Here is a 27297-nt window from a genome sequence, read left to right as displayed (position 1 = left end):
TGCCCGGTATGCATGTGTTTTGGAGGCGTGCAGGAAGAGTCCACTGGCGGGAGACGAGTGAGCAGCTTGATCGCAGAAATATAAGAGATAGCGAATTGGGGAGGTGGAAGTAGTCAAAAACAGCTACTCGGTTTCAATTGACTTACAGGAGTAGTATTCTTCGTTCTTATTACTAGATTTATGAATGAAAGGAAGTGGATGACATCAACCAAGATAAGATATAAGGAACTGGGGATGAAGAAGTGACCGAAAACAGCTAATCGGTTGCAGTTAACACAATGGAATGGTGTGTCTGTGGTTAATTGATAACTTTTAAGATTGCAAGATGGATAGAAAGGGAACTGTTTCTGCTACGACCACCCGTGTATAAAATGATAACTTAAGATTGCAAAATGAATAGGCAGTGGATGGTAGTGTTTCTGCTACGACCACCCGTGTTTAAATGACCACCCGTGTTTTAATGTCCACCCGTGTTTAATTGATAACTTAAGATTGCAAGGCGAATAGGAATAGGACTGGACCGCTATGACCATCCATTTTAAATTCATAACGTTTAAGAGTGCAAGATGGATAGGAAGAGGATGGGGCTGTTGCTGCAATAACCTTACACGTGGATGCCTTTGTCTCACGTAGGGCAGTCACGCCTCGGCAGGGACCTTGTTTAAGAGTATTGCCAGGGGGGGTGAAGGGGCGTGGGTGTGGGGGGATGCGTCGGGTCCTGAAGGGGGGGATGGGTTAAGGAGGAGGACACGTGACCGCCTCAAGTACTGCGCTGATATTGTTAACCTTAATGATTCATGTTTTGTTCGTGTTTGCTCTTAATGATAATTATACCCGGTACCACTTGATACTGTCGGACACACACTGTGCTTAATTAGACATTTCTGACATTCTTATTCTTTGTTCTTACTACTGAATCGTCAGGTACTATTACGTGCATATTTTTTGTTACCATTCTTCACATCCTGTTCATCATCACCATGCTCCATTTTCTTTTATTTTTATTGTAGATAATATATTCCCTAGCTGTCATTTTGTCTCTATAATCATTACATTTTACACAAGCAGTTGGTATTTCATTTTTATATGTGACGTAAACTTTAGCATAGTTTCCCACTGTAACTTTACGCTATTTAAAAACATGATGGTAATAGACTATACAAATGCTTCTACGTGTGTTTCGTAATATATTCTATCATTTTTTATACTTTAAAAGATTATCTGCTGTAGTTGTGCCTCGAACCGTGACTGTGACGTATCCTAGATGTGCTGGTAATCTCCTAGTAAACGTTAACTGTGTACAAAACGTTTTTTATTCCCTTCCTCCTACTTAAACAGTGGTTAGCTATCTGCACAGACGTTTCTCATTCCCTCCCACCTGCTTAAAAAATAATAATGTAACTAATTAGATTCAGAATGGGTAGTCACCAAAAAAAATGAAAAGAGGTGAGAACTCCTCCATAACTCCTAAACCAAGACAAAACTAACATTGCCCAATCCTATCCTGTACTTAGCTGTCGGATCTCAGAGTCGGGAGAAGGTTGTAGGTGAGGTAACGTGGGGAACGGCTTGTGGCGTGGGCGATTCCGTGCGACCCGGTGTGATTAAGGGCCAGTTCGACAGTTCAACACGCAATCATTGCCAGCGTCCAAACCAAACCATATCCTCCACAATGATCCGTTTTCTTCTACTCAATACCAGATACTAAAGAGATTTCCCGTGTGGTTCAATAAAGTGTCCTCCTTTTTACATCAACACCAAACACTATACAAGGAATTTTCGTAGAATTTTGTGTTTGGTTGGGGAGCGTACAAATTTGCTGTACTGCTGTAAAACTGGCCCTACGTTGGTGTGGGTCCGAGGACTTGGTCTGCGTATTACAAGTCAAACCCGTACTATGTCAGGCTCAATGATCAGCGGGTGTTGGTATTACAAGTAGCATATTTGGGTTTGGGTCAGGCAGCATTACCCCGTCCGCTGCGATTGGCCCGGATTTGGCTTTCACTGGTAGCCTGGTAACTATACTCCCATGTCTTTCTCTGCCTCTGTGGTGGGTAGCGGAGTGTTTCCCATGTGGTATTGGTGTGCTGGATATCCCCTCCCAAGGTGCAGGACTTTACATTCCTCTTCATTGAATTGTAGCAGACTCTTTTTGTTCCATTTATGTAGCTTGGTGATGTCTGACTGTAGGAAATCCATAGTCAAGGGGGTTTACTGGAATACTCCCGATAAATGAAAACAGTGAACTTTATCATCCATTTCTTCACAGTAACAAGCATTAGTGATGATTTTTTTTCTGAAATTGCTATTAAACTGTAAAGAAGGCCCACTACAAATTTACTTGATCGAAGATAAGCTACGGGAAACACTAATAAGGCCCAATGCAAGATGGCGCCACTATAAACACTCGCCTGCGCCAGAACGGGCTGGGCCGACCATCAGGCCCCACCGGGAAGATGCCTACCGGCGCAATAGGCAACAACGTAAAAAAAAAAAAAAAAAAAAAAAAAAACATCCCAGTCGTGGTGGTCCATCGCTGCCCAAGTCCATTTCTTACTCATTGTAGTCGTCATTCATACTGGTTTACTATATATACTCGGTTGACTTTTTGGATACTTTGGTTGTTGGCAATCCTGAAATGAATGTAAACAGTTGAACTTACAATATTGAATCCATCGTGTTCACTTGGCTGGTGAAGGTTTGTAGATTACAGGGAGCAGACTAGTTCTTCAATATCATGGTGACCTTTTTCTCCAGGTTCTAGGAGCTCGGTAAATTTGTAGGCACTATAAATTTGAGTAAATATGGAGATTCACTACGCGCCTCCAATATTGCCCCCACAAGAATAATAATCTTTCCAAGGTCTCACATACTGTTGTACCGACTTCTCAAGTTTTACCGGCGCATCATACATATGGGGGAGGGACGGGGGTCCAGAGGAGGCTGCCCCCCTGGTTTAGAGGTTATGTGAAGTTCGGTTGGAGTAGTTTAAATATGCTCCCCCACCTTAAATCCCACGGGTCCCGAAGTTCGTTCGGGGAATAGAATTAGGCCTTTTTCTTTACCTTTAAGTACTTGCGCCTTCATATTATGGTTGAGGGACATGTATTCCGTCCCTTAACTATAATATGGAGGCGTAATACCGTATTTTGGAGGCTCGGAGTCGATCTCCATAATTACCTTAGGCTCGTCGAACACTCATGAATCGGTGGAGGAGGTGACTTTACCATGATTCTACCACAGAAGAACTTAAAGCAAACACTCTCAATATGTAGAAACGTCTCAAATCCATCTAATGCGACCTCCTAATGTTGATATAACTGATTATAATGACGCAGAGGAGAGTAAAACTTACGGAGAACCGTTGGTGCAGCGGAGACTTCCGAGTCAAGTCATCGCCATCATCAGCCACGGACCACAACAAACGTTCTGACGGAAGGTCGTTGAGAGCTGGACACGAGGAGGAAAACACTGGAGAAGGAGAGAGGAAACTGATCAAAGGCTCTAAAGGAAGGAAGACCAAGGCGTAGGGTCCTGAGAAGCGATACAAGGCGTCAGAGGCCCCCAGCAGAGGAGGAAGGAGGCACACACACACACACCGCCCCGCCGCCCTAACAACAGCTCGCCATGTCGTACATGCTGCAGCACCTCCACAACGGGTGGCAGGTGGACCAGGCCATCCTCAGCGAGGAGGACAGGGTGGTGGTGAGTGCGGGGAATGGATTGTCTGGGGGCGCGGGGCGAGGACGTGCAAAAGAGTGTGACCACCTCCTACCTGTAGAAAATCACGATATTACTCCAGTCTTGCACCAACTGAACTCAGCAGTCAACACTGTTTTCCCTAATAGATTTAAGTGTGCTTTTCAACATTTCTCAGTACCATACCTGTTGCAGATTACGGTAAATCTTAGGAATAGCGACTCCTAGTGGGTGTGCGATTAGGGCACGGTGTGGTGGTAATTACAACATTTCTAGCACGTACGACGGGGTTTTGACCAGCAGGCAGGCGTGTTTATGTCACAAGGGGTGTATTTTTCCACGCGGGCCTCACGATTTCTTCCAAGTCGATGGGCGATGAGACTGCGAGCTCTGGGTGAAGAAAGGGAAGAGCCCGAGCGGAAAAATACACCCCTTGTGACATAACCACGCCTGTCCGCTTGTCAAAACCCCGTCGTACGTGCTAGAAATGTTGTAATTACCACCACACCGTGCCCTAAACGCACACCCGCTAGGAGCCGCTATTCCTAAGATTACTAGTTTGTGATTTTTTTTTTACTAAAATCTAGAAGGGTTGATGGGGGCGAAGGCCCCTGTAGCAGATGGGGGTGTCAAGATTGGCAAAGCCCCCTTTTTTATACTTTAGATTTGATTGAAATTGTTAGATTTAATGAATTTTGATAATAGTAACCTGCTTCATTGTGTGCAGATTCACACACCACAACTAAACAGAACTATCAATGTCTTCTCACTTTATTCAAGGAAAATACAGGCTTAGCACTAACCAGGTGGTGTTCCCTGGCAGGTAATCCGCTTTGGTCACGACTGGGACCCAACCTGCATGAAGATGGATGAGGTTCTGTACAACATTGCCGAGAAGGTGAAGAACTTTGCCGTCATCTACTTGGTCGACATCACGGAGGTGCCGGACTTCAACAAGATGTACGAGTTGTATGACCCCTGCACCTGCATGTTCTTCTTCAGGAACAAGCACATCATGATTGATCTGGGCACTGGTAACAACAACAAAATAAACTGGGCTCTGGAGGACAAGCAGGAGATGATCGATATTGTGGAGACCGTGTACCGTGGTGCAAGAAAAGGCCGAGGTTTGGTGGTGTCCCCCAAAGATTACTCCACCAAGTACAGATACTGAGGCACCACCTGGACCCTTATCTTTATTTACAGACGAGATGGATGGTCAGTGCTCTGGTAGGTTGTCCCTTCTGTTTGTCATTTCTCTTGTGCATTTCAGTACAGGAAGAATTGACTTTGGTGCAGAATATCATCACTTTTGAATGACAGACTTTTATAATAAATATTGTGGATTGTCTAATTACATGAGCTTCATTCAACCATGTGGAGTGATAGGAAAATTAAATCAAAATTGAAGTGTGAATGATATCATGTATTTAATCGCCAACAGCATCATCACAAACCCCATTTTCTGCATACACATCAAATAAATTAAGAAAAAAGAAGAAAATTAGTCTTGTCTGTTTAAAGATCAAGCATTTTTACCTTAGCAGGCAGCCTTTTAAGTGTCTTCATTTCACCATTAAGATTTGTTGTTACTTAAAAATGCTGAATAGGGTAGTTATGGTCTATCATGGGATCAGGAAGTGTTTGACCTGTCTCTGCTTCAGACACCCAAGAGAAGCACATGACAGAGGCCTTGATGACCCCACACACAAGCAGGTCAGTGAAAAAAAATGTAATCTCTCACACACACCTGGTAGTGATTGGTGGAGTTTGCCAGGGTGAGCTAAGCTCTCTGACTCATGTGACTGATCTGATGCATTGGCAATCACCGTCATTCAAAAAGCTGGCAATTCACGTATTAAGGTGAGTGTGGGTAGTTGTACATTGCTTAAAGTCTTCCTTGTGGTCATTGTTTATATTTTGCCAAAGGGACTTTGTCAGGATGTGTTCAATAAATCATTCATCGGGGACATTTGCCAGGGGACACCTCACCAGCCCCGCGACACCATTCCCCGAGATCCCTGTGAGCACGTCTACACACAGGGTCTCTTTCCAAGCTGTGTAGGTGTCCCCTTGGCCCCCTCCACTTGGTATACTGTCTCACACAGAAACAACCCAGTAACCAGGGTCAGTGCCACATGCCTGTAATGGCAGAGTTGGCATCCAGAGACTATGTAGGAAGTAGGTCTTGATTTAATCTCTTAGAGTAATCAGTTTGACCATTTCATTCTAGTGATATCCCATTACTCTGTGAAGGCACTTTTTTCCAAATGGAGTCATTTTGCCTCCAAGTCACTATTTATTGTCCCAAGTCTCACAGCCATAGAGGAAGACAAGGTGCACATGCAACTTGAAGATCTGAATCTTGGTTTATCTGCACAGGTAACGACAATACCATATACTTGTGCTGAGCTAGTCCCTAACACCATAGGCCAAGCTCTTTTACTGTAAGACTTTTTGACAAGACCCACTCTAGTTCTGCACTACACTGCCAATGTATATAAAACTTTCCAAGATTTTGATATTCTAGCCACATGCACGAACATAATGTACTGTCTCATCCTGTCAGCCTCCAGACACCTGTACCTTGGTCGTGCCTCAGGAGACCTGGAGTCCCAAAGGAAAGGACACTCCACTTCCTTGCGAGCTATCTCTGGAACCTTCAGCGACTCCATAATTGCATGATCGGCAAAAACAAAGTCAGTGACCCTGGCGTTGCTAACAGGTGCTCCACAATGACCTAATTCACACTTTTGCCTAGTACCAGTCCATGTAAGGGTTGAAAATGATTTAGCAAAAACACATACCTGCCTCTCTTTTGTGTTTATGGGAAAAAAGCTGGATATAGCCCCCACACACACTTCACAGCACTCTGTCCTAGACTATAGGCCAATCAACTGACCAACAGTCCTTGCAGGAATCCTGTGGCATTGCAGATCCTAGCATGCCTTGTGATGCACTGCATCGAACACCTTCATGAGATCAAAAGGGTGCAAGCATTGCCTGTCAAAGCTTCTGTCAGTCCTCCACCAGTATGCGAAGTGCTAGGATATGGTCAATTGTCAACTTGCAGTGTCATGGGTTTCAGATAAGGCACTGGATGAAGGACTCTTGGTGTACACATGTGTTACTATTCCAACATCAGAGCTAATTCCATCGTCACAGCACCCCCAAAACAACAGAGTACCAACCCCAACTGTGGCCACAGCAATGAGGAGGAGGCAGGCAGCATACAGCAAGGAGACCATTGGGAGGTTGAGGCTGGCTGCCACCACCAGTGTGAAGAACTGGAACTCAGGGTCACAGTAGCCTGATGTGCTGATGATTATATCTCTTCTCTCCCTCCAGCCAGTCAACACTGACACCAGCCCTGCCAAGGAGGCACAATCAGCAGTTTAGACATAGAACACACTCACGTACACACATGCCATACATGATTAGCTGGTGCCATTATTCTCTAGTGTAGAAGTGAAGGAATGTAAAAGATCTTTAGTGGTAAAATGACCAAGCTGAAGTATATGCAACATATCTTCATGGTTGAAGAACAAGACAGTTGCTCAATTCATTGCTGTTACCTAGTGACGGCCACACCACCACCACTGCCATCAAGAACAAGGCTGTGTAATGAAGGGCCGTAACAGTCCTGGTGCCAAGGTGCCGGGGCAAGAAGTATGCTGGGATGAAGGTCACCAAGCATGCCACTGTTACTGCACCTGGAAAAGGAGGATGTCTTCAGTGATCCATGTGGCTCTTTGCTGCAGAGCATCAGAGCCAGGCTTGGGGTGTGGGTGTTGTTCTGAGTTTAAACCCGGTAGCAGCGACGGGCCAAATCTGTGGCTTTACCATGTAGCAGCGACGGGCCAAATCTGTGGCTTTACCGTGTAGCAGCGACGGGCCAAATTTGTGCCATGATATAAACCCCCCAAAAAAGATCATACATAATCTGATCACAAATGCTTTGATATATATTATGAAATGGTTTGTGTGAGGGGTGATTTTTTCTCATTTTTCTCGTTTAGAGGGACCATTAAGAAACATGATCCCCATTGCTACCGGGTTAAGTATAACTCCGCTGATGGAAGAAAGATGAGAATAGTGTAACTACATAGTGTAGCTGCAGGAGAATAGCACAAAACCACTGGAAGGTGGGGGATTTTGCTCTACCATGGGCTCGGGGCTGCCTGGTAGTTTTCTCCTCATAGCTGTCGGGAAGTGTTTTATAGTAGACTTTTTACTAGTGCCCACCAGCCACTGCACGATGATGTGGATGCAGCTGAATTGTTTCAACAGCAGACACACTTTCTTAGTAAAGGGCAATGAAAGGACAGACATTGCCACAACACCCACCTTGACCAAGGAGCCAGCCTGGCACAGCAAGATGGGGAGAACAGAGGCTCAGGTATATGGTGCCGATTTCCAGCATGGGGAGGCCCAGGAACATGTAGACAAGACTCACTCCAGCCCTTAACCAGCACAGCCATGCCCAGCCTGCACAAAAATTAAAGATCACAGTTCCTGTGATTCTAATTAGGTGGCCTGCCCATAGATTTATTCTAATCCTAAATCACTGCCTTATAAAGAAATCTTAGAGAATGGAAAACAAGGTGTTTGTTTACCAAAGAGCTTCACATTTATAGGGAAACTAAGTTGGACACCCCAACCCCAGCCTTGAAGGAACTGAAAAAAAGATATTGCTGGAAAAGTTTGGGTAAATTTATGACTCCTCTAATAGATTTGCCATAATACAGCACTGCATAGTGAAGGTCAGGTCTGTGTTGATGATGATGCTACTACCTTCATATACAAAATTGGAAGAAATCTGAAATTATGATTAAAGTTTTTACTGGCTGCACTATGAACCAACTGGCAGCTGTTATTGCAGAGGAAAAGGGAGCAGTGCTAACGTGTGTGTGTAAGTGTGCACTGCAACTCCTCCAGAAGCTTGTGTACATGAGGAGTGCAAGTGGCTGGTAGGTCTATACATGGCAGCTCCTGTTAACCAAACCCTAACTATCCTTGGTATCTATGAATTTGCCTTACCTTCTTCTTGAAAGTGTATCATATTAGCTCTTACCATCACAATAAACATTTCATCTCAAGCAAGAAGATGTATTTGATTGCTATGAAAGGAAACTCATTGTAAAGCTGCTTATGAATGGTGAAGACACTAATGGTACTCCCAAGGATGTGCATGGTGGAGGACAGATGTTGGGAGTGTTTCTGAAAAGCTGTTGGAGTTGATAGTGACCTGGTGGGTGCTTGAACTTGTCCTCAAACTCTGGGGAGAGTCTCGGGGCGGGGCGGGGGGTGGCGGGGAGGTTAGCGTGGCCCCGCACTATGGGCTCACAAGACGTGAAGCAAAACCAAACCTGCAGTGGAGTCATTTGTCTGTTGGTTCTGTCAAGATTAGGCAGAAGACAGTATACCTATGAAACCAGATGAATGACTCGGTATACTCTTAGTGAAAAGTTCATCATTGTATTATGAGTTCAGAGTAAAATATCTTGATCACTTAAGACAGGAGGGTTGAGTTTTTTACCAGGAAAACCACAAGGTAAAGGACATCATAGGCAGAGTAAACGATCTGGCAGAAGGTGAGGAGTGTTGGGTGGCAGGACGACGGGGAATCTTGGCGTTGTAAGGCGTAGATGTCCACTGTACCTGTAGCAATATAAGCTAATCAGCAAGGCCACAATCCCTAAAATCCCACCTGGTGGGGGTTCCCTTAGTGACCACATTCCCTAAAATCCCATCTGGTGGAGGTTCCCTTAATGGCCAGATGGTTCAAGTGGCAGCTTTCCATCTTACTGTTCCTGGTTTGATTCCTCCCTCCTGATTTAGGTGAATTTCTCATATGTTGCAGGATGGGCAGAAGCTCACCTCATCCCCTTACCGAGGGTTGTGAGTGGTGGGAGGAGGGAGACGCTGAGGCCGGCAAACACCTGTGCTGTGATGCACCACCATGCCCGATGCCGCCCTGCCACTGCCCGCTCCTCGGGGATGAGGCCGAAGGTCTTCACCCGCAGGTTCTCCACGCTGAGGCTCTTGTACACGCGATGCTCTCTGCGGTACAGATATGACCGCTTGTTCCTCCTCCTGCCTCGCTGCCGCAGCCGTGCCTCATGTAAGCTGTGCTGGAGGTGAGCCTTCAGGTCAGCACGCAGGGCCAGCCCAAACACTGCCACCACCTGCGCTGCACCTGTGGAAAGGGCTGAGTGAACTTTTGAGAAATGCTCCATGTAGGCAAAATATATTATATGATGACAATTCTGGAAACCTCATCTTAGGGCAGATTATATTATATCAAACACATCATGACATGGGTTCAAGAAGGATGTGTTTTCAAACCTTCATGAACACTTTTCACAATCATGAAATGTGTATTTGAGCTTCAAACCTAAGAGATGAAATTGCATTCTGTAATGTACAGTATAATGCATCATGTTGTACTGAGTAGCAAAACTGTTCAGTTGGTACACTGAGCATATAAGGTCTTGTGTCATATTATAAGGGGCAATGAATATTCATTAGTCACTGTTGTTCTAGGGAATTAAATTTTTCTTGGGCTAGTGTGCAATGGACTTGATTTGTATGCAAAGTTACAGATAGTAAGATAGTACCGTGTAGAGCTAGTCCTATAGGCAAGTGGGGTTGGTGATGGCAGTGGTCATAGTAAATTGCCGCCAGTGCCATGCTGGCGGCCCCGAGTCCAACGTTAAGTGTTCCTGCTGCCGTTCCTGCCACCACGCTCCACCGCAACCCTGGAGATGGTGTGCACATAAATATGATACTGTTCCCCTCAGCAAATGAGTGGCTGGGATAGTAATACATGCCCTAGATATTACAAAAAAAATGTAACAATGTGTGTGTGAGTGGTTGATCAAATAACACTCACCAAGGCTGGGCACAAACTTGGCCTGGGCTAGGGTCTGAGAAGCCACTTGGGGAGGCTTATCTGCAAAAGAACAATCACTCATTATTGGGAGTAATAATAGTAAAAACAATAATAATGATGATTATTGTTAATGTTATCAGTAGTAGTAATAGTTTATAATTGCATGAAAGAAAATCCCATGGTACCTCTGGCTAAGCATTACTTCCCAGCCATGTGTTACTCTGTTTAAACTAGAAACTTTTAACCTCAGGGACACAAGCCACACTCACCAGTAACACCAATGGTTAAAATAATACTAGTAGCAATAGCTGCAGCAATGGGAACATCAGCAAACCTCTCACCAGGATAGTAGATAATAGCCATGTGTATCTCGGGCACAGGTGACTACAACCAGAGGAACAATACATCTGCCTGCTGCTACTAGATACTGGCTGTGAGACCTCCAGGGGTGGTTGATCTGTGGCGCCGCTGACCCCACACTGAGCAGGCAATGTATAGCCATGCATGCTGCTGATGGCACCGATATGGAGGGAGCCGCTTATGGGGTGTCAATGTACTCGTGGGAAAGATTATGGTGATAGCATTTGTTATTGATCTCTGGCTTGGGACACTGCCAGATGTATGTCAATGAGAAGGGGTTTGCAATACTCCGAGGCTCAAATAATGAGTTTTAGTGGATACTCTTTATTTTTTATTCGATTATAAGGAATTAACAGGTGAGAGAAGGGGAGAGGGACCATGGTTAAGTGGCCTTCCCCCTGTATACCCTACTGGGCCCTGGCTTGATTGATTGATTGATAGTTTATTGTTGCAAGTAAAACAACAAAGGAGAAGGGAGGAGCATGCCATCCCAACCCCCAGGCAGCTTGTGATGAGTTTGTGGTGTTATGAATGTAATGAGGAGGAAGGGAAGATAAAAACAAGATAAAACCGACATTTTTCAGTAGTATTTTGCTTGTATGTCCACAGTCCCCGCCTCCCCTTGACTACTGAAGGTTGTGTTGGCTCTCAAGAAGTCCTCTACATGTCTGTTAGCGTGGACTTGTGTGTCAGTCCGTTTCTAAATCATCCCTCATTACATCTGGCCTTCAGTAACATCCTACTAATCACATACAAACAGTCAACAAGCTTATGGCAACATTCATTCATGGTCAGAGCCGGGAACAAGGTCGATGGTCTCAGACGTCTCCACCTCTCATGTCCACTATTTCCAGAGGCCAAAGAGGAAAAAGTTGGAAAGTTTCGTTTAGTCGGCGCAACATCGGTGGTCATATGCCGGAGAGAGACAGAAGGGGAAGGAATTATAGAAGGGACACAACCCCCGATTAATACCTGGTAGGCTGGTACCCATTCACTGCTGGGTGCACAGGGGCGTATAGGGTATCTGAAAAGCCGCCCAATTTTTTCCACTCCGCCCGGGAATCGAACCCAGGCTCTCTCGGTTGGCCAAAAAGGAGATTTATCGGATTTCCATGAGTGTTTTTCACGCTCATGTTACAGTAGAAGGGTCAAACTACCAGAGGAGTCATAAAACTACCTCTGGAAATGCCGCAACCTCCCACGAAAGCCTTGTTAAAAGTGAGTGCGTTTGAGAATATGGTCCCTAATCATATCCTGCTATAGTGCCAAGGGCTAATGTCCATTTGTGGCTTGTTTGGTTCATTCTGGCTCCCGAACCTCCTCAAGATCGAGTATTTGATTCTTCTGCTGATAAATTTAATAAGTTGAAATAGATTACACTTTATCGCAGGTATTAGCTATATAGGTTAACTAATAACGTTAATTAATAAGAACAGTGAAGTTGAAGTCTGCCTTAACCCCTCTCTCTCTCTCTCTCTCTCTCTCTCTCTCAACCCTTCATCTGCCGGCATTCTTTTAAAAACCAAGAAGCTTGACAAAGAAAAATATTGCAAAGTCAGCCCCAAGGACAAAGTAGCTTTACTCCATACCGCACGGACCAAGGACAGACTCAAGGAGACAGACCGTAGACCGCGGACACAAAGAAAACGAAGACATTCAAGGGGAGGCGTCTGTATTATTATCCCGCCGCCGCTCCGTCAGTCATGAACACAAACCAAGGAAGATATGGAAGCTATTTAAAGAACCTAACCAGAATCTTCTCCTCATTGACTTATACGAAGATATACAGCATCTATATAATGAATACAATAATAATACAATACCCGTTTCTGTAGTATATATATTGTTCACCGTAGCTGGAGTTTCCCCTATGATAGCCGTGTGTATATCTGTAAATAGCATGCGTGTATCCCAAGGAAGCTATATCCATTGATCTATCTATATGCGTGGTAGTCTTCTTGATGTGTCCCGTACTTTACTGCAATTTTTTTAAGCTATAGATCTGAGAAAAAAAAATATGGCCATAACCAAAACGCTGCACCCACAGACTCACAATTATATACACTTTATAGAGAAATATCAGATATCCGTATTCATGAGCGTGTTAGGTCAGGGATGTACCGTAGCTCGAGACCGTTTCACTAGATATGAGGTGTACCGTAGTGTGGCAAACAAAACATTGGAAAACAAAGACATGCCTAGAACAGAACCCGAAACCTGCACTGAAAGACCTATAACTATGTGCAATAGATACACACTCAATACATATATTCGTATTTATGAGTACAATGTCAGAAACTATATATAGGTATCTCAAGCTTGCAAATATATTACTAGGTCCAAGAAAGGAATCGTTTAACTGTTCCAAAAACTGTGAATGTATGGAATAGCCCGATCAGGAAAGTTTAATCTAAAATTATGAATATCTTCGAGAAAAATATTGGGAAGGAATTTATTTTAAGCCTTGGAGAATTTATGAGAAGGCCGAGAAGTGTTATATACGACGCCTTCACTGCAAACATCTGATTTTTGATTGATTGATAGTTTATTGTTGCAAGTAAAACAACAAAGGAGAAGGGAGGAGCATGCCATCCCAACCCCCAGGCAGTACAGAGTGTGATTATACAACTAAGGATACATGTGTAAGTAACATCTGTGACACCATGCACACACACGGCAGGAATTGATCGAGGAGTCCAGTAGAAAGAAACGTAAAGGAGCCTGCACCTGAAGAGATGTAGCTACTATCACATGATCATCACCACGTACGGCTCTGGGGTCGTCAATATTTAACGGCGGGGTCAATTGTTGCTGTCAGCTGGTGAACAAAGGTTGATTTCCTCACACACCGTCATCCTCTGTATTCATATCTCCAAGTTAGCAAGTACCGTAGTCTGATTCCCTCGCACTCACTATCACCTGTATACAATATTAAATATCTGACAGGTAACAATTAAGTAGCCTGAGACAGCTTCCTAGCTTAATTAGCCCGGGACCACAGGAGCCCCCAAGGTCATCAGTCTTTGGAAATCGATGCAGCTGTCAACTTGTGAGGAAAGGATGATTCACTCCCTCATAATCATCATAGTTATAAACATTTACAAGAAGTAACGCAGCTTGATATAGTTTCCTTGAGTCCTGTCCACACCAGGAAACTTTGAAACGTTATTTCCCCATTGCAATGATTGGCGAACGGGAAACATTGCTTCTGAACTTTCTTGAATGTTTCCCCACTGTTTGTAAAGAGGTAGGAAGCATTGTGTCCCATTTTATTTTTCAAATGTTTCCAAACAGCTTGCAAACAGGTGTGAGACAATGTTTCCGCACCCAGTTTCCCGGAGCGGCGGCCAGCCATGGGCCGCACCGTAGCGGCGGTGCTGCCCTCTGCCTTGACAGGCGGCGGCGCCCCCCTCCTCCTCCCACCCGCCAGTCAGTACGTGGCGGCCAGGCCCAGTGCGCGAGTGTCAGAGAAAGCTCCATTTCTCCCCAAGTCCCAACCTTTTCTCGTGGCGGGTCCCGGAGAGGGTGACGCGGAGACAAGATTTACCTCATCACGCAGGACAACAGAGCCATGTCCATGTCGGGCGAATTTGGGAACCCGCTCCGGAAATTCAAGCTGGTCTTTCTGGGCGAGCAAAGCGGTGAGGCTCCTGGGGCTGCTGGCGTGTGCCTGGCCGGCCCTTTAAACGTGTCTGTCTTGTGAGAGGGGCGGGCGTGGGGGCCGGGGCGGCGGGGCGTCCCTTGCAGGGGCTGTGAGGGCGGGGCGGCGGGGCGGGTGGACAGGCCGGGACATTGATTTTCCAGGATCAGCTGCAGGCAGGCACGGCGGGGGTGTGCCTGCCTGCCTGCCTGTCTGCCTGCCTGCCTGCCTGTCTGTCTGTCTGCCTCAGGGACACACGCACACCCTACACCCCAGGAACATGTACAGACTGAAGCTGCAGTGTTAATGACCCCCGTGAACACAACACCATTCTCTTGGTTTCACTTTATTTCCTTCACTATAACGAGTCCTTTCCAGTCTCTTCTTTCTAGCCCCTGCTTTCTAGTCCTTTCTAGCCCCTGCTTTCTAGTCCCTTCTTTCTAGCCCCTGCTTTCTAGTCCCTTCTTTCTAGTCCCTTCTTTCTAGTCCCTGCTTTCTAGTCCCTTCTTTCTAGTCCCTTCTTTCTAGTCCCTGATTTCTAGTCCCTTCTTTCTAGTCCCTTCTTTCTAGTCCCTGCTTTCTAGTCGCTGCTTTCCAGTCCCTTCTTTCTAGTCCCTGCTTTCTAGCCCCTTCTTTCTAGTCCCTGCTTTCTAATCCCTGCTTTCTAGCCCCTTCTTTCTAGTCCCTGCTTTCCAGTCCCTTCTTTCTAGTCCCTTCTTTCTAGTCCCTTCTTTCTAGTCCCTGCTTTCTAGTCCCTGCTCTCTAGTCCCTGCTTTCTAGTCCCTTCTTTCTAGTCCCTGCTTTCTAGTCCCTTCTTTCTAGTCCCTTCTTTCTAGTCCCTTCTTTCTAGTCCCTGCTTTCTAGTCCCTGCTTTCTAGTCCCTTCTTTCTAGTCCCTGCTTTCTAGTCCCTGCTTTCTAGTCCCTGCTTTCTAGTCCCTTCTTTCTAGTCCCTTCTTTCTAGTCCCTGCTTTCTAGTCCCTTCTTTCTAGTCCCTTCTTTCTAGTCCCTTCTTTCTAGTCCCTGCTTTCCAGTCCCTTCTTGCTAGTCCCTTCTTTCTAGTCCCTGCTTTCTAGCCCCTTCTTTCTAGTCCCTGCTTTCTAGTCCCTGCTTTCCAGTCCCTTCTTTCTAGTCCCTGCTTTCTAATCCCTGCTTTCTAGTCCCTGCTTTCTAGTCCCTTCTTTCTAGTCCCTTCTTTCTAGTCCCTGCTTTCTAGTCCCTTCTTTCTAGTCCCTTCTTTCTAGTCCCTTCTTTCTAGTCCCTTCTTTCTAGTCCCTTCTTTCTAGTCCCTGCTTTCTAGTCCCTTCTTTCTAGTCCCTGCTTTCTAGTCCCTTCCTTCTAGTCCCTTCTTTTCTAGTTCCTGCTTTCTAGTCCCTTTCTAGTCCCTGCTTTCTAGTCCCTGCTTTCTAGTCTCTGCTTTCCAGTCCCTGCTTTCATGGGCCAAGAGGAAGATTTAGCCATGTCACCTTCTTATGTGAAGGCGTGGCTCCCAGGGGATGAAGCAGGGGGTGTGGCAGGTGTACAGGGTGGCTGGTGCCCTGCCTCGGTAACCCCTGCCATGGTGCCCTGTCTGCCCTACTAGGGAGAGAGGGTTTACATATATTTTCAGGATACACATTCACCGTTACTAGATTATCATACTCAGAGCATAGAATTTACCGGTTTCTGACACCTAAAGGGTCTATTACACTGGGCAAATTTTCCATGGATCTTCAGTCAAACCACGATTTCCGCTAGCGTGGTTCTCGTGTTTTCGTGTTTTCTGACGTGTCCACGATCTTCCGAAGCTACGGTAGATTTCACCGAAGGATGACGGTACTACTCACCATCAGCAGCAGCAGCAATAACAGAAAACAAATAAGAACGACGCTAGCGGAAATCGTTGTTTGGGGCTCCACGGAAAATTTGCCCAGCGTAATAGGCCCTTAACTATTGCCAAGAAACGTTAGGAATGAACCATTTTAAAGATAAATGAATCTCGTTTTTGGGGTCAGAAGTTGGTAAATATAAAGGCTGAGTGCGACAACCTGGCAACGTTGTACACAGACCCTAAGCTCCAGGTTAGGTGGTCTGCTAACCTGTTCACCTGGTCTCTCCTTCGTGAATTCAGTGCAGATACGTGAGCAGCCACCAGGGTGTTGTATCTCTGATTTCATGAATATCAAGGTCACGGATGTAGCGACTTTATTTGTTTTTAAATTTAAGAGTCGTGTTACATTGACTTACTGAATGTGGGAGTTTATTTAGGTAATTCTTGTACAACAGTGCTGGTGCTAGCAAATTTGGTGAGGCCTGAATTGATTTGTTTACATGTCAGTTTAGCGCCATAATTGTTCCCGATGCCTCATTTGTCATAAATATTTTGATTTATTCAGATTCATGAAGCATCTTTTCTGAAGAGAGAACATGTTTAGGGATGGGAGCCTTTCTTTGTGGTGTATGTTTTGCAAGGAAGAGATCATCTTGGCTGCCCTACGTTGAACACTTCTAATTTAGGAATGTTCTTTGCATAGTTGAGAGACCAAAACTATGTCATGCTATATTTTTATTCTGGAATGAGAAGTTTATGTTGAAGCCCAACATTCTGTTCACTTAAATTGCTTCCTCACTGGCAAATTTAAGGTTTAATGTGATTTTGCTATCAAGGTCCAAAACAGAGACAAAACAATGCCTTTCATTTCATTAACGTCATGTATCCAGTGTGTGTAGGAAGGGTTGGTAATTTGGTAAACACTCTCCTTGCACTTAGCTGATTGTCCCTCACGCCCTCGCCTGTGCCAGGAATGAGTAAGTGTATCGCACACCTGGCTGAGGCCTCAACCTGTAGCAAGTTGGGTTGTGATGATTCAAGTCGGTGTGGCCAATATATAACACTGCCATGACATATTTATATTTACAAGCTTAATATTACTCATTGCTAAATTAGACAAACAAATCTCATTTGATTTACCTAAACCAAAGTATCATGTGAGGTTAAAGCAAACATTGTCACATTGCTACATATGTGTATTGGCTTGGTTTTTTTATTTGTTTATAAAATTCCTTTCTTTTACTCTCAAGTATACTTGTTTATATAAAGAATAATCAGTATCTATTATGAATTTAGTAAAAAGTTAAAAACTAATTAAAAATAGATGATATTGATTTATTCGAGTCACTACTTCATGGATAATTCATAACATGTTCTCTCGTTTCAGTCGGAAAGACCTCGCTGATAACAAGGTTTATGTACGACTCCTTTGACAACACATACCAGGTGAGTAGAAGTAAGATGTACTCCTTATTATCCCCCCCTCGGCCTTACTTCAAGTCCAGGCCAGGGGAGTAAGCATGTACCCTACCAAGCCACTCACTCTTCCTTCAGATTTTTTTAAAAAGGGACTTTTCCGTGGTGTAGTGGTTACGTTGCCTAGCTACGTATCTACAGGCCTGGATTTAATTTTGGCCTGGGCAGTAAGAACTCAACTTTTCATCTTCTCTTTCGGGCTGATCAATAAATAGGTACCTGGGAAGGTAAACTATGGTAACCTGTATGTCATACTTGCTTTTGAACCTGAAGTGCGAATGAGACAGATGAGCACTGAGGCCACACATAGCATGGCATATACAGGTTGAGAATCCTTTATCCGAAATTCCAAAATCCTAAAAAATCCAAAATCCGCAACACTTTCGGTCCTAGGAATTTTGGATAGGGATTCTCAACTTGTGCCCCCAACTCTACCTTTACTTGGGGAAATTAAACTTAACTTCATCCTCCCCCTCTAGCTGGTTTGAAAATGATAATGGGTACTGGGGAAACCTGGGGAAAGCAAACCCAGATAGGTGAGGTGTTACATTTAGCTAGTTTTTCATTGATGGTCACCTTGAGTGTATCGATGAGACTATGTTCTTACCTAATAGTGTTTTTAAAGAACTGAGTCGCTCATATCGTCATCTTTTGGAACTACATACTTTACCACATTTTTCTTTAACCCGGTAGCAGAAACGGGCCAAATCTGTGGCTTTACCGTGTAGCAGCGACGGGCCAAATTTGTGCCATGATATAAACCCCCAAAAATAGATGATACATAATCTGAACAGAAACGCTTTGATGTATATTACGAAATGGTTGGTGTAAGGGGTGATTTTTTCTCATTTTTCTCACTTAGAGGGACCATTAAGAAACATGATCCCCGCTGCTACCGGGTTAAAGCTGTGAATGTTCTTATAATACAACATCTTCCAGTAATACATATATAGATCCATTGCTCTGGCATGCTAAAATTTTTTCTCACATCCTCCTTTTATCTTTTCTTGTATAATTGCTCCACCCTCTTGAATATGACTGTGTTCGTAGTTATAATATTTTCATTACTGTCCGGTATTTCTTTTCCGTCATCGCATTTATATAGAATCATCATATCGCCTGTTTTTGTTCTCTCTTCCGTTGATGGTGGTTGCAGTTCATCATGTGCCCACAATTGTATGTTTTCCATTGTCTTTTTCTTGTGTTGCATAGCTGAGCGTTCTAAAGCATTTATAACACTCTTTCAGATTACAATACATATTACTATTAGGTCAGTTCAAGGCTTGTTGTACCAATTTCTCTTGTTGACCTATTATAACCTGACCACACCCAACTTAGCCCAGCAACCTATTCAGCCCATCCGGTTTTGTTGTAACATGTCCAGGTATAACATGATCACGGAAAACATAATATAAGGTTAGGAAAAAAATAATAGCATGTAAGAGAAAGCCATTAGTTAAGAGGTGTGTGGGTGTTATAGATGAGAGAGAGAGAGAGAGAGAGAGAGAGAGAGAGAGAGAGAGAGAGAGAGAGAGAGAGAGAGAGAGTCCACTACTCATAACTGAAAAGAGAGCGAGAGAGAGGAGTGCTCTCGAGAGGAAGGGAAGAGGAAGTAATTAGAGAAACCCTGCTCTATCTTCCATCTCAATTTAAGAACCCTAATCAAATCTCTCTGAACAGGAGCACCATTACGTCTGGTCATTAGTGGGGCACCAGTAATAAATAGCATCATCATACATATTAGGAGAGTACTGTATTAGTATGGTTCGTGTTTTTTGTTATTGATATTGCCGCTGTTTACGTGGGCGGCATCTTTTTTTTTTTTTCAAGGGGTGACTAATCAATAAATCAGGTATCACTTTAGTAGATGTAGATGTACGCATGGAGACGGATATAGGGAGACAGACAGGTACAGGAAGATGCAAACAGACATAGAAAGACACAGCCAGACATATAGAAAGGCAGACAGATATAGATAGCAGACACAAAAGGTGGAACTACTGCTCAAAGAAAGAACACGCAGAACAGCAATGAGTATGATGATAGAGATGGCAGTGTTTAGCGATTTGCATGATAAAAAGGAGATGGAACGACCGCTTGTAAGGAAGAAAGAGAACGGCAGTGGGGTCATAGTGTACATGCATGGGGGAGCGAATGTGAGTGGGAGTTTAGAAGGAGCTGTGTGGTGCGGCCTTACCAGTACAGATTAGGGGCAGTCACAAGTACCCATGCAAGGAAAAACTTCGTAACCGTGTCGGGTCAAAGGAAAATAGGTGAAATAATAATGAAAAATGGACAAATGAGGAAAATAAATCAATCTTTAGTAGACTTATTTTCCAGCAGGCTTTATTTCCATATCTTGTTGTCCTTGAGTGCTCTCCTTTGCCTTGATAAATTAATGAAGAGAATGTGGAAGAAATGAAACTGGTTGGTCTTCGCTGTGTAAGAAAAAGTTTTTATTTACGTTGGGTTGCTAGGTTACTCCGCTTTCGTAACACAGCGTAAGACACGTGGGTGGGAGGCAAGGTTATTGATGGGTTATTAGATCATTGATGTCTGGTCCATGCGGTCGGTCTGTCTTGCTATCCCTCTGAGCTGAATGGCGGTGGGCGACAGGAAGCTAGAGTCGATTGTCTACAAGTGAGATATTGCTGGAATTGAATTTGATTTGCATAGAAGAATGATTCCATAACTTTTTCTGTCTTCCTTTAAGTTTGTCTGTCTGTCGTGTATGTTTCTGTATCTGTGTGTGTATGTCTGTGTATAAGTGTATGTCTTTCTTTGTCTCTGTATTTCTGTCTGTCTTTCTTTTGTCTGTGTCTATCAGTCTCTCTTTGTCTGTGTGTCTTTCTCTATGTCTGTGTCAGTATATGTATCTGTCTGTATGTGTCTCAGTCTTTGTATCTGTCTATATTCTGTGTCTTTCTGTATCTCTGTATGTCTTTCTATATCTCTGTCTGTCTTTTTTGTATACTACCGTCTGTGTCTTTCTGTAGCCATCTGTCTGTGGTTCTGTTTTCTCTCACTTTATGTCTACCTAAGCAAGCCAGGTGTGCAGGGCTGTTAAGAGTGACAGGTGCCTGGGAGGTGTCTAGCCATGTGTGGATCAATAAGCTGCATTGATGACTCAAGGGGGGCTGGATTAGTCATTGCTCCACTAGTAGTTTCGTTTCCCCTTCAAGATCCTGCTGGGTAAAGGAAACTGGGTCGATGGTCATATAGTAAAATGAGAAGCGATGGTAGTTTGATATGGTAGTGGAATGTGAAGAAAAATCAAGCTGTACATTGATTACTTTGGGTTATTTATTTATTGTTTTATTTCACCTTCAAAATCTTGCTATGAAGGGAAATTTAGTTGCTGGTGATATAGTAATTTAGAAATGATGGGGAAATTTAACCCATCCGCTGCGATTGGCACGAATTTGGCTTTCACTGGTAGCCTGGTAACATATACTCCCAGGTCTTTCTGTGCCTCTGTGGTGGATAGTGGAGTGTTTCCCATGTGGTATTGGTGTGCTGGATATCCCCTCCCAAGGTGTATGACTGCATTTTTCTTCACTGAATTATAGCAGCCACTTTTTCTTCCATTCCTGTAGCCTGGTGATGTCTTCTTGTAGAAAATCTGCGGTCAAGGGGTTAATATGATAGAGAGCTGTACATTGATTTAACTCACCTTCTGTTGTGGTTGGCTTTTATATTTCTTCTCGTCTCATTTCACCGTCAAGATTCTGCTGCTTTATGTAAAGGAAAATTGGGCTCCTCGTAGTAAGGGAAGTTAAAAGTGATGGGGAAGCTTGATATGATAGAGCTGTACACTGATTTCACTCGCTTCTGTTGTGGTTGGCTCAAATATTTCTTCTCCTGTCTCATTTCACCTTCAAGATTCTTCTGTATGTAAAAGAAAATTGGGTCCGTGGCAATATAGTAAGTTAGGAGTGATGGGGAAGTTTAATATGAGAGGAAGCTGAACATTTCTTTCACTCACTCTTTGTTGTGGTTGGCTTATATATTTCTTCTCGTGTCTCTGTTTCACCTTTAAGATTCTGCTACAGTATGTAAAGTAAAATTGGGTTGATGGTAATATAGTGGAGTGAGATGTGATGAAGCTTGTTTATGATGGCAGAATACAGAGAAATCAAGCTTTACATTGATTTTATTTACTAGGTGTTGTGGTTGGATTATGCATTGCTTGGCTAGATTCGTTTCACTTTCAAGACCCTGCTGTGTAAAGGAAAATTTGGTCATTGGTTATATAGTAAAGTTAGAAGTGATTAGGTAGTTTGATATTATAGAGGAATATATATAGAGAAATTGGGTTGTTATATAGAGCTATGTATTGATTTCACTAACTTTGCATTGTGGTTAGTTATGCATTTCTTCTTTAGTCTCATTTCACCTTCAGGATCCTGCTATGGAAGGGAAAATCAGGTTAGTAGTGATATAGTACAATGGGAAGTGAGGGGGTAGTTTAGTATGATGATATAAGTATAGTATTATAGTAAGGTGTAGGTAAGGTGTATAGTAATGGAAAATTGGGTTAGTAGTGATATATTACGATGGGAAGTGATGGGGTTGTTTAATATGATGGTGTATAATGGTATAGTAAGGTGTATAGTAAAGGAAAATTGGGTTAGTAGTGATATATTACGATGGGAAGTGATGGGGTTGTTTAATATGAGCATTGAATATAGGTCCATATTTTTAAGCATACTACCAAGACTTACACCCACCCACACACTTGATAAGGCTTTTGCAGAGGTTGTGGGTGGATAGTTTTATGAGCCTTGTGATAGTTTGACAAGGCTCCTACACCTTAATGTGAAAATACTCGTGAAACCTTGACGAATCTCCTTTGTAGCCTTTGGAAATACTTGTTTTGAGAGCCGAAGGAATCTGAGAAAATGGGCTATAGGGAGTTTTCAGGGACACACCAAATTACATAAACCTGGATTTTAATTTGACTCCGTGTAATCAAATATAAACCAAATTTCTCCTGGTGCCATAAAGTTAATTAGTTCATTCGCCACTACCTACTTTCCAGCCCAGAATGAGTCCACGGAATAAAAGAAAAGATGTATATATATATTTTTGTTGTGCTCGGGGCCAGGGAAATATATTGAGAGTATTGGACCAGAGGAAAAAAAAAAGCTTGAGGAAAAAAATAGTGTTTTGCCCATTCGTCTCCAGTTGTTGAATTTTTTTGTTTTTTACTTATTTGTGTGTGTGTGTGTGTGTGTGTGTTCAGAGAGAAGGCGAGTGGAGGGTAGGATAAAAGGGGATGATAAAAAGAAAGAGGAATATGAGAGAGAGAGAGAGAGAGAGAGAGAGAGAGAGATGGCATGCACTCAGAGAAACAAACAAACACAAAGCCGGCAACTTAACCACTCACCCAGACAGACAGACAACCAGGGAGTAGGAGACAGACAAGAGAGACACAGACAGACAAAACTTATCTTCAGACACCCCGGTAACTTTTCCTTGATCTCTCCCTCTCTTCCTCTTTCCTCTTCTTCGTTTTTCTTCCTCTCCCTTTGTTGCTATCCTTCCTTTCCTTTGAACTCTTATCATAATGACATTTTAGGAAGGAAGGAAGCGTTCAGTGTGTGTCTGTGTGTAGGTCAAAGGTTTGAGTGGGACAGTGAATTGCTCGCTTTTAAAAGGTCATAGAGAGATAATCTTGCAAAAAGTCCCCCCCCCCCCTCTCTCTCTCTCTCTCTCTCTCTCTCTCTCTCTCTCTCTCTCTCTCTCTCTCTCTCTCTCTCTCTCTCTCTCTCTCTCTCTCTCTCTCTCTCTCTCTCTCTCTCTCATATAAGTAAACACGGATATTCATAAGTATTTGATCTTAACTTAAACTATAAACACCAAGAAGATGATAAAAGAGGAACAAGAAGAGGAAGATGAAGAGGATGATGATGGCGATAAAAGGTCGAAACTATTGAAAGAAAAAAGAAAGTGTCCGGAAGTTAATCATATGCTTAGAAAGGTCATTCAGCCTCATGGAATTTTGCTCCACTTAAGAATGTTAATGAGAAGTCGATATTGGCGTTGATGTTAATGAGACACATCTTCGCTTTATTAAATGTTCATAAAAAAAATGCCAATGTCTATTAATGTTTATTCAGTATGATACAACTCTTAAATGCTTATAGTGAAAGTTCTACGTCAGCTTAATATTAAGGACAGAGAGAGAGAAAGAGAGAGAGAGAGAGGTCTGTTTATATTACAAGTATTGATTGTCACTAACCTACATGTATCCGTCTCTCTCTCTCTCTCTCTCTCTCTCTCTCTCTCTCTCTCTCTCTCTCGTGTGTGTGTGTGTGTGTGTGTAGGTTGCAACAGGGTCACTCTACCTTCCCTTCTTCCTCCTCCATCCTCCTTCTCTTCCTTGTATCCTTCGACCCCCTCCTCCTCCTCCTCCTTACTCCTCTTACCTCCTTAACCCTCTCTAAATTCCTCCGCCTACTCTCGCTCTCTCGCTCTCCACTCCTCCGTATAATAATGACGTCATGAACCTTATGACTCAACCACTTCCTCACATGACGTCCTTCTCTCTCTCTCTCTCTCTCTCTCTCTCTCTCTCTCTCTCTCTCTCTCTCTCTCTCTCTCTCTCGTGTCAGGTGCAAAACGTGTTGCTTTCTTGCCCGTGACCCAAAATTCTTGTGAAATGCGATCGCTTGTTTACTTCTCTGGCCAGTCTTTCCTTTTCTTCTTTCTCTCAGTTTCTATCGCTTGTTTATTTTACAAGGTTAGTCTATCGTTTTCTTCTTCTTTCTCTCTGTTTCTACTTCTCTTTTACGTTCTCATCCATTGTGCTTTTCATGGTCTTTTTCTTCGCTTCTCCCTCCGTATCTGTTCTTTTTTCATCCATAACGTTTTTCAGTTTTTTCTTTTTTAGTTATTTATTCTCTCCTTTGTCTGTACTTCTCTTTCTTTCGCCTCCACATTGCTTTTCATAGTCCTATTCTCCTCTTCGTTTCTCTTTTTTATCTATAACGTTTTCATACTTTTTATTTTTCTATATTCACCCTTTTTTCTTCTTTATCTCTTCACTCCTTCTTTTTCTTCCATAGGCCTTTTCTCATTCCTTTTTCTTCCCTTTTCGTCTTTTCTTCAATTCCTTTTCTTATTTTACCTCTGTAGTGCTTTTCATCGTCTTCTTTCTTCATTGCTCTTTCCTTTCTCTTTCTCCTCCATAAAGCATTACTTAGGCATTCTTTTCCTTTCTCTGTTCCTTTTCCAAATCTTCCATAGCGCTTTTCATTGTCTTTTCCTTCTCCTTTCTCTCCACCCCACCTTTCTTTCGCCTACATAAGCCTTTTCATAATTTTTCTTCTCATCTTTTTCTCTCTCCATAATCTTTTGTCACCGTATTCCTTTTATCTCAACTCTTTTCATTGTCCTCTATAACCCTTTTCTTAGTCTTTCTTTTCCTCCTTTTTCCTCCACTTTTCTCTCCTCCATAACCCTTTTCACAGTCTTTTCCGTCTCTTCTAGTCACTCCTCTTTTCCTATATAATATTTTTCTTGTTTTCCCTTTTGTTCTTTATAATAATTTTCTTGATTTTCGTGTTCTTTATAATGATTTTCTTCATTTTCCTTCTCTCCACTCCTCTTTCTCCTCGATAGCCCTTTTCATATCAGTCTTTTCCCTTTTTCCTTCTCTCATCCTCTTCTTTCTCCAACATTACTTTTTTTCACAGTATACCATTTCTTCTTTCCACTCCATTTCTCTCTCCACGTCACACTCCTTCCCCTTCCCTTCCTTTCCTTTGTCTAGTTTTTATTTTCGGTTACTTTTGTTTCATGGCTATTATTCCCTAAGCTGGTTTTACTGTTTTTTTATTCAGTTATCCCTCAAAAGTAATTCTCGGTCACGTTTTCAATCACTTCTTTGTGTTTTTAGTAGCGTATGTGGTGGTCGATTTCGTTGTTTGTTTGTTGTTTTTATATAATTTCAAGTGTAATTTTCCTCCTCCCAACCACTCCTTTTCCTTATCTTTTCCCTCGCCACACTTTTCCTTATTGTTTGGTCGCCTCCAGTCTCGTATTTCCACCTACATAGTTTTTTCCTTCTTCAATTTCTCCTCCTTCATTCCTTTATTTTCCTTCCGTTCCTTTCTCCTTTATCTACTCTTTATCGCGTGTCCATTGCCTCTTATCTCTTACCAGACGATTTTTTTCACTTGTTGCTAATTGTTTTCTTTCTTCTCCTTGTTGCTGTTTGTCCTTTCATTTCTATAAGCTGTTTCTCTTCCTCCGTACTTTTCTTTATCTTTTCTTTCTTTCTCTTATTTTACTTATTCTCGATTTTCTTTCTTGTTTTCCTTTTTCTCGCTTCTCTTTCTCCATTCTTATTCCTCATGATTTCCTCTTATTTCCATCGTTCTGTTTTCTCTATGCACTTCCTCCTCTTCCTCTTCTCGTTTTCATTATCCTCCTTCCCATTTCTTCCTATTACAATCTACTTCATGTTTACTCATTTTCATATTAATCTTATCAATTTTCTTTACTTCCCTTTCTATTATCGCCTTCCTCCTCCTCCTCCTCCTCCTCTTCCTCTTCCTCCTTCTCCCCTCCTCCTCCATGTCTTCTTGTCATCGATGTTCATTTGTTTTCCATTCTCCATTTCCATTCCTCCTTTCTCCGCATTTTTCCGATTATAATCCTGTCATTTGATTTTCTCTCATTTTTATTTCCTTTACTTATTCAAGTCATTTTTTACACCGCTGCTTCCTCCTGCTTCTCCCTTCCCTGTTCCGATCCTCCTCCTCCTCCTCCTCCTCCTCCTCCTCTTCCTCCTCCCCTTATTCCTTCATCCCTTTCCTTCGTTTTCTCTTCCTTGTTCATATTCTCTTCCTCTTCCTCATATGCTTATTACGTTCTTTCCGATTCCCTTTCTTTTATCTTCTCTCCAAATTCTCCTCCTCCTCCTCCTCCTTTTCTTCTGTATCCCTTCCCTCCCCATTCGTTTCTTTTCTCCTTCCTTTTTCGAAATTCGCATCTTCCTCCTCCTATTCCTATCCCTTGCCTTCCACATTCCTTCCTCCAAATTCACGTCTTCTCCTCCTCCTCCTCTTCCTCCTCTTCTCATATCTTTCCTTTCATAACTTTCTCCAAATTCACATCCCCCTCTTGCTCCTCCACCTCCTCCTTCTTCTCCTTCCCCTCCTCCACCTTCCATTCTTATCCCTTTCCTTCCTCCTCCCTTTCCTTTATCATCCTTCTCTCCAACTTGGCTTATTCTCCTCCTCCTCCTCCTCCTATTTTTATTCCTTTCCTTCTGTATCGGTTTCACATATTATCATCCCCTCCTCTTTTGGCTTCTATTTTTATCCTTATGCTTCCTCTTCCCTTTCTTTTCCTTTCTCCCAGTTCACATATTCTCCTTTTCCACCTCTTACCCTTTTATTATCCTTTTC

At 43.1% G+C, this 27297-nt stretch overlaps 3 protein-coding genes across 19 annotated transcripts in view; 2 read left to right on the top strand and 1 right to left on the bottom strand.

Moving 5' to 3' along the window:
- Positions 1-3384: 3384 nt before the first annotated feature.
- Positions 3385-9698, top strand: LOC127008682 (thioredoxin-like protein 4A). 4 transcript variants are annotated; one of them, XR_007761250.1, is made up of 4 exons: positions 3385-3705; positions 4523-4929; positions 5364-5415; positions 9563-9698. XR_007761250.1 is itself a non-coding variant. In XM_050880999.1 (2 exons), exons 1-2 carry the CDS (start codon positions 3628-3630, stop codon positions 4871-4873), a joined length of 429 nt encoding a protein of 142 aa, XP_050736956.1. In that variant the 5' UTR covers positions 3385-3627; the 3' UTR covers positions 4874-5053. The 4 variants fall into 4 exon arrangements, 1 of the variants encoding a protein (XP_050736956.1); XR_007761249.1 differs by lacking the exon at positions 9563-9698 and adding an exon at positions 6269-7620; XR_007761248.1 differs by lacking the exon at positions 9563-9698 and having other exon boundaries at positions 5364-7620.
- LOC127008681 (uncharacterized) lies at positions 6762-11062 on the bottom strand. Of its 3 annotated transcripts, none has more exons than XR_007761247.1 (6): positions 10595-10676; positions 10320-10460; positions 9593-9898; positions 9239-9360; positions 8047-9068; positions 7286-7412 (listed from the first exon to the last, which is right to left on the bottom strand). XR_007761247.1 is itself a non-coding variant. In XM_050880997.1 (6 exons), the coding sequence occupies exons 1-6, from the start codon at positions 10955-10957 to the stop codon at positions 8820-8822; spliced, it is 900 nt and encodes a 299-aa protein (XP_050736954.1). In that variant the 5' UTR covers positions 10958-11062; the 3' UTR covers positions 7761-8819. The 3 variants fall into 3 exon arrangements, 2 of the variants coding, with proteins under 2 accessions (XP_050736955.1, XP_050736954.1); XM_050880997.1 differs by lacking the exon at positions 7286-7412 and adding an exon at positions 10936-11062 and having other exon boundaries at positions 7761-9068; positions 10595-10654; XM_050880998.1 differs by lacking the exons at positions 10320-10460; positions 10595-10676 and adding an exon at positions 6762-7069 and having other exon boundaries at positions 7275-7412; positions 8047-9360; positions 9593-9716.
- A 3310-nt stretch (positions 11063-14372) lies between these two features.
- Positions 14373-27297, top strand: part of LOC127008679 (ras-related protein Rab6) — a 74544-nt gene continuing 61619 nt past the window's right edge. For all 12 annotated transcript variants that reach the window (XM_050880993.1, XM_050880994.1, XM_050880995.1 and 9 more), the window contains exons 1-2: positions 14373-14595; positions 17790-17848. In XM_050880993.1, coding sequence (XP_050736950.1) covers positions 14526-14595; positions 17790-17848 — 129 coding nt within the window. In that variant the 5' untranslated portion in view covers positions 14373-14525. The remainder of the gene's footprint in view (positions 14596-17789; positions 17849-27297) is intronic.

This window comes from Eriocheir sinensis, chromosome 38, assembly GCF_024679095.1.
Source record: "Eriocheir sinensis breed Jianghai 21 chromosome 38, ASM2467909v1, whole genome shotgun sequence".
Taxonomy (NCBI): domain Eukaryota; kingdom Metazoa; phylum Arthropoda; class Malacostraca; order Decapoda; family Varunidae; genus Eriocheir; species Eriocheir sinensis.
This window is presented reverse-complemented; position numbering and strand designations above follow the sequence as displayed.